At 33.9% G+C, this 6,723-nt stretch overlaps 1 protein-coding gene across 3 annotated transcripts; it reads right to left on the bottom strand.

The window, feature by feature from the left end:
* Positions 1-412: 412 nt before the first annotated feature.
* LOC145048111 (E3 ubiquitin-protein ligase SINAT2-like) lies at positions 413-3,344 on the bottom strand. 3 transcript variants are annotated; one of them, XM_078996527.1, is made up of 4 exons: positions 3,076-3,344; positions 1,491-1,756; positions 1,013-1,399; positions 413-939 (listed from the first exon to the last, which is right to left on the bottom strand). In XM_078996527.1, the coding sequence occupies exons 2-4, from the start codon at positions 1,689-1,691 to the stop codon at positions 619-621; spliced, it is 909 nt and encodes a 302-aa protein (XP_078852653.1). In that variant the 5' UTR covers positions 1,692-1,756; positions 3,076-3,344; the 3' UTR covers positions 413-618. The 3 variants fall into 3 exon arrangements, with proteins under 3 accessions (XP_078852653.1, XP_078852656.1, XP_078852654.1); XM_078996530.1 differs by lacking the exon at positions 3,076-3,344 and adding an exon at positions 2,878-2,968; XM_078996528.1 differs by lacking the exon at positions 3,076-3,344 and adding an exon at positions 2,654-2,863.
* Positions 3,345-6,723: the final 3,379 nt, after the last annotated feature.

Here is a 6,723-nt window from a genome sequence, read left to right as displayed (position 1 = left end):
TTTCTTAAGTGGATAACCCGGGTCTTAATAAACATATACAGTGCTTGAAAATGAATGCAGTGATTTTAACAACATTATGGCTTATAGGGTATTTAGATATTTTAAACTTATGTGGTTTTTGTGTCAAAAAGATGATCTTTTGATAGGATCGTGTCTCAGTTTTTGTAATTTTATTTTGTTTACTTAGCTCCTTGTTAATTTAATAAAACTTATCCGTTAAAAAGAAATAGATACAACTCAAGAATCGGTTCTTGCAACTCTTAACTCTCTATTTCCAATATTTTTGTGTATTATTATTATTTTGCAATTAACCTTCCACAATCGAAATTCGAAATCCCCACAAAAATTGTAAATAATTTTGAAATCTTATTCATCAACCAACAAAAAAAAAAAAACATTTTTCAAACAAGCATTCAAATCCCGCAACAAATTATAAGATTACATGATCATTTGGTTCATACATAAACCATATCATTCCAACATTTCACAGTTCCATATTCATAATACTAAAACAAAAGATCACAAGATTCTCAATCCAATCCCCATTAGGGTTTTTGTTTTCTCATAATAAACCAATCTAGCCACCAAAACTATACACACACTTTTTCAGTTTTCTTCTCACTGTTCTTTCCAAATCCTTCCACTAACTCTTAGTTTGAGTTCTTGCCTCTCTCCACCCGAGAAAAACAACGCCAAGTTCCTCGGAATCACCAATCCATCTTGACTATCGCGCACTTTCCTATGACTATCGCGTATGCTCCTCGGAACTCCTTGCCATGTGAATTTACGTCCATACCCTCCAACTTCTAACGAGTAACTAAACTTCTTCGCTTCACTATCCTCCCCCATGAACCTTAAAAACGATATATACACCGGAGCCATTCCTAGCTGGAATGCCTCAAAGTGCAAACAAAATTGTCTTCCATAGCAATTGAACACCTACATCCAAAAAAAAATAATCAGATTCCCAAAATACCCTTCTCATAACCAAGATATCGGTTTCGTTACTTACTGTTAACATCCATGTTGCGTTTTCAACTTCATGTGGATTGGATTTGACATATCGATGGTTGAAAGTGCATCCATCATGCATGTCCACATTATGATCATCCTTAAGATGTGTGACAAGATACGGGATATCACCCGTGATTGAGCATTCGGATCCAGCGTAAGGGCAATTGTAGGGGCGAAATCGGCAATTTTGTTCGTGTTTTAGCTTGCTATAGTAAGGGAAGATGTCATGGCATCCAAGAGTTTGGTGTCTACATGGGAGTTCTAAAGATTCTGCTACTTTTTCCAATGCTAAACATCGTATGTTTCCCATTTCAACTCGACATGTTGGACAACAATTGTGCACTCGAACTTTGCAGTTTGAGCATAAAGTATGCCCATTTGGACACTACAAAGAAAACAAATACAAAAACTCAATAAATTTGTATTCATTTGATGATTCTAGTGAAATTTGTTTGTAGGAAACCGATTTTACTAACCTGATGAATTGGAGGATACATTAAGGTAGTGCAAACAGGGCATTCAAGAAGCTCATGAACACCATTTGTTGATTGGATTCCATGTTTTCCAGTTGCTACCCTTGTAATGTTTTTATCCATTTTTGTTGTTGCCACGTCATACTTTAAAGTTTTAGGGTGAGATTCAATAACATCTTTGCATACACCTCCACCTGGAGCCATTTTGGAATCTTGATGATATTCGTTGATTTCACTTGATTGTTGCTCTCAAAAGGCACAGGTAGCATCTGTTAAACATAATTTATATAAATATGTATATATATTTAAAAAAAAAAAAAAAAAGATGAATATTAAATCTTCTGAATTTTGACCAAATGTCTCTACTATGTAATAGAAAAATGAAGCCGGCATATGTAAAGGAATCATAGTGACTTTTACTCAAACACTTGAAACTAACATTAAGTTGTTAACTAAATGCCTAAAATACCCTTCAATAATAGCATCAATAAGAATCTTTAACCTAGAATGGAAATGTTGCAATTGCAAAGAAATGGTAGGTGAAACTCTAAACCACTTTAAGTGCTATAAATATTCTCCCACCAACCATCTTTAATAAGGCTATGAAACAGCATTGACATGTTTTATCATGAAATAAATCACATACTCATTAAGAGTTGATAAAAAGCATAAGATAATCAATTTAATCATTGCATAAAGAAGATATGATTACAGATAGCTAAATAGATCTTGCTCAACAACCAAATGATAATCAATTTTTTTGTCACTTTCTAGATTAGTTACCTACTTTTAACACCAATGATTAACGGAAAAAAAAAATAGAAAATATGATAGCACAACAACAATGTCAATATTCAAATATGAAACTCTTAGCTTCAATTAACTAATATTCTGCATTTGGCATAAAAGTAGGTGAAATTGAAAGAAAACCAGTTAATTAAAATCGATTTTTGGTCTAAACTATTCACAACATTAAAGCCATCTACACAGGACAGGTAAAATCAGATCTGACATTAAAACTAAATTTATTCATCAAATTCGCAATTTAAATCAAATAATTCCCAGAAAATGAAGAAATGATAAGGGTTTCCTTTTAAAAGAAGATGTAAAAAAAGGTCAAAACCCTAGATAACGATTTTTGACAACAAAAGAATACACGGACTTACTCCAATTGGGTGTGTAAATTGCCATTTTTGCAGAGAAATTGAACCGAAGTGGCCAAATAAACAAAATCGCAAACCCTAAATTAAAATGTAACAATATTATAACGGATTTGAAAATCTCGGGTTTTGCTGAAGAACTGTTTCGTTTTATGAAAACTCATCTGTGTAAGCAACAATCAAAGGCAAGTGAAAGACGAACGAGCAACAAAGATCACATTCATACATACCCATCTCGAGTATCAACCGTAAACGATAAAGTTTTATGGTTATCGAGTTCTGTTAAATATATCGGCCATTAATGAAAGAATCCAAGAGAAAAATACAAAAATAAACAAACAAACCAAGTTCAAAATATAAATAAACTAATTGAAAAAAGCAACTAATTTCAGATTAGAAACAGAAGAAGGGACAAAATAGAGAGATACCCGGTTGCGATTATCGAACACATTGTTCAAATCTCCAATCAGATGGAAGAAAGATGTGATATTTTTTTTACGGAAACTTGGGAAAGAAAATTAGCAGACACAAGAGTAGAAGAGATGGAAGAAAAAAAACGAAGGGAAGCTCCGGAAAAAACGCACACAGTAGAAATTTCAAAGAGCAAAAGTCACCATTTTCTATATCTGAAATTCAAGAAACACGAGTTGCTGATATTTGAAATTTAATATTTTTCTTCGGTTTTGTTCATTTCTTTATCTTTGGAAATCTTCTGTTCATGAATGTAAATATATATATAAAAAACAGATTGGTTACCGATTTCGATTTTAAATTTAAGCTTATAAATAAAATAAAAATACAAAATAAATATTAAAAAAAATCATCAAAACATCACAAACTTATATGATGAACTACAAAATAAATAAATAAAATAATAAAAAGATAAGTAGTAGTAATATTAATTCGTTATATTATATAAAGTTTGATTTATTCATAGGAAATAAAGCATATCAAATTTTAATATATAAAAATTCTAGTATTCTAGTATGCTACATAATACATACGTCTCTAAATAATGTGTTACCAAAAAAATATATAAAACAAAAATCAAAGTACAAAAATTTATTTTTAACCGCTTTAAGCTTTCCAATGGGCCAAAAAGTTTCTTTCGGTTTCCCGCACGCAAATTTTGAATACAAGGTTCAATGAGTTTCGGCCTTTTATCTTTATAGACATTGGAAATCTCTAATAAAATTTTAACATTTTTGTCGGTTTAGAGTTTATTCAAAAATTAAATTTTATTTATTAAAAATAAATAGATTATCGGTTGAAACTTCAGATCAGAATAACTCTTCTTATAGATTTTGCTGGTATCTCATCTTTTTACATTAACCAATCCAAATTATGGGTTTTTTTCATTAAATGATCGATTTTTGGTTTTTTCATTATCTTTTTCACCAATAACCAAAATATTTGGACTTAATTGAAGATTATCTTTAAACTAATGTATATTATATGATCTAAGTTAATATGTGTCATTCTTCGTCTTCTTTCTTGCGCTCTTTCTATGCTCACCTTGTGTTTTTGCCATCATCGTCGAACCCAACAACAAAAAGCTCACTCACAAGCATCGTTAACTCCATTGATTTTCCAAAATCATCAATTCACAAACTCTGGGATCATCTTTCAATCTCCAAATGAAGAAAAGAGAAAATCCTTATTGATCATGTGTATGTCCCTATTACCTAACCATGAACCATAATTTCAACAATCGGATGTTCCTATTACCTAAGTATGACCCGAACCATGGTTCGAACCCATACACTAATGGCATTGGCTATAGTGTTGTTAACAACAGAAAACAAATCTCACATGGTTCAACCACCGATACATTGGCTTAAGTCTTACTTGTCCTTCGTTTCCCTACAAAAAGGCTTGAAAACCATGAAGAATGTAAACTCTAATTGTAAATAAAATAAATAAATAAATAAATCAAAGGAAATAATTAGGCTTTAATTAGGAATTTTGAAATTAAAAGGAAATTGCATTAATGAAATTATTATATATTTATTATAATTAATACATTTAAATATTATGTGGACTTTAAAAATAGAAATAAACGATAAAATGACATGTGAAAAAAATTAATTTAAAATAACCACAAAATGACATGAGACAAAATGAATAAGAGTGTGACATGTAGCAGACAATATCTTTATTTATTAGATTAATTATTATAATTAATACATTTAAATATTATATGAAAATTAAAAATTGTAACTCCCTGTTTGAAATTACTCAGTTAGGGCCTCGGAAACCAAAAGGGTAGGGGCGATTCGGTCTTTTATGGGTACCTGGATTTATCTGAAAGGTTTTAGGCTTGGAGGTGTCGAGGGGAGCATAGGGCTTCCCACCACCTTTGCGTGGATATAAACTTCGTCGGAAACAGACTTGGAATAAAGGAGTTGTGACACTTGGTATTTATTATCGATTTTAGTCCCTAATGGAAATTAGTCACAAGATGATCCTATGCATGCAAGGTGGCCAGCTCGAGAGTACGCCCAGCGTAGATGGACAAAATGGTCGCGGGTGGTTGGAGACGTACGCCCAGAGTCACTAAACCCTAAATTTTAGGGTGTGACACTATATAAAGAACATTACACCCTCTAGGGCCAACCTCCTTCTCATCCTTAAACCCCTCTTCAAAACCCTAACCCTAATAGTGAGAGTGTAAGCTTGTAAGGCCATCTTGGAGTGCATTTTGGTGTTCTTGAAGAGGAGTGATCATCTTGGAGTTTCATTGATCAGGGAAGAGCTTTTGGATCCAGGTTCTCCAGCTCATTTGCAAATCTCAGAAGGTATAAAGTTTCTACCTTGTTATCTTATAGCTTGAGATCTAGATTAGGGCTTGTTTGGTGTTTTTATGAGCTTTTAGACTATCTCTTGGGAGTTAAGCAACTCCAGAGCTTAGGGAGAGTAGATCTGAGGTCCTTTGGTCTATCTACTTCATAAAAATGCAACCTTGATGAGTATTCTAACCTCGTGCATGGATCAAGACCCTTGGAAAGGTCTTAATAGGTTGTTGAGAGCATATGGAGCATGCAAAGGCATAAAGTTGCCAACTTTATGCCTTATGACGTCTTAATGGACCTATATCTGAAGTCTGATGTTGGAAATCCCAAGTATTAAGCACTTAATGGAAAAGTAGCTTAACAGAGGAGTACGCTGGGCATACATGCAAGTACGCGTTGTGTACATCACTTCCAGTCAGTAAGCTTAGCGTACATAAGAAGTACGCCATACGTACTCATCAGTTTTGAGCTTGTAGTGCTTTGGGCCTCAGGTTGGGCCAAGCAATGGACTTTGGGTCTTTGGGCTTCAATGGGCCATCAAGAATCAGATGTTTTGGGTCAGGGATATGTTTGGGCTTAAGGTAAGACCCATTAAGGGGATTGGGCCAAGCAATGGACTTTGGGTCTTTGAGATTCATGACGTGAATCCAGAAAAATGACCCTATAAATAGAATTCAAGGGCAGCCGAGTTTGGTTGCACAATCTTTTCTCTCCCACTCCTGATACCCTCTCTAAGCCCTATTTTAACCCCCCGAAGCCTTGGTATCATCCCGAGACCTAAAGCAAGTCCCGAAGCCCCGAAGATCCCGAGAAGAAAAGTGTTTCCGAGCCGAAGCTCTGCTTCCGAGAAGCCCGGTGTGAGAAGATATCCCGGTTTCACCAAAGAAATCAAGAAATACTACTCTTAGAGCCGTAGTGCTGTCCGAGCATCGTCTAATCAAGTGAGTGTGTAGTTACTTTCTTCTACCGCATATATATGAATTATTTGCTATGAAATACGTGCTATGTGTTTATACGTTGTTTGTTTACTTGATATGGTTGTTGAATGAATGTTTTATACAAATTTTAAATGATTTAAATTATATATGTAATTTATATCTACAAATATGTTGGGTAGAACATGGGTAGATGAAATAGTTGGTGTGTGAGGAAAGATTAGTTTGAGGATGAGACGAAAGATGACATAGATCACGAGATGAGGGTGATAGGTAAAAAATGAGTGAAACCTTTACCCAAACGATGGCCCCCGTCATTCAGTAGAGTAGGGATGACAACCACAGACTA

Source organism: Lactuca saligna, chromosome 5 (assembly GCF_052625555.1).
Source record: "Lactuca saligna cultivar CGN05327 chromosome 5, ASM5262555v1, whole genome shotgun sequence".
Taxonomy (NCBI): Eukaryota; Viridiplantae; Streptophyta; class Magnoliopsida; order Asterales; family Asteraceae; genus Lactuca; species Lactuca saligna.
Note: the sequence above shows the minus strand (reverse complement) of the source record. Positions and strands in the feature narration are given on the sequence as shown.

What these genes read in the sequence shown, in the direction of transcription:
- LOC145048111 (XM_078996527.1), bottom strand. Translation starts at nt 1,691, where the DNA reads ATGGCTCCAGGTGGAGGTGTATGCAAAGATGTTATTGAATCTCACCCT. An exon ending in TGTATCCTCCAATTCATCAG is followed by an intron (nt 1,400 to 1,490) that starts GTTAGTAAAATC and finishes TTTTCTTTGTAG; the next exon opens with TGTCCAAATGGGCATACTTT. An exon ending in ACGCAACATGGATGTTAACA is followed by an intron (nt 940 to 1,012) that starts GTAAGTAACGAA and finishes TTTTGGATGTAG; the next exon opens with GTGTTCAATTGCTATGGAAG.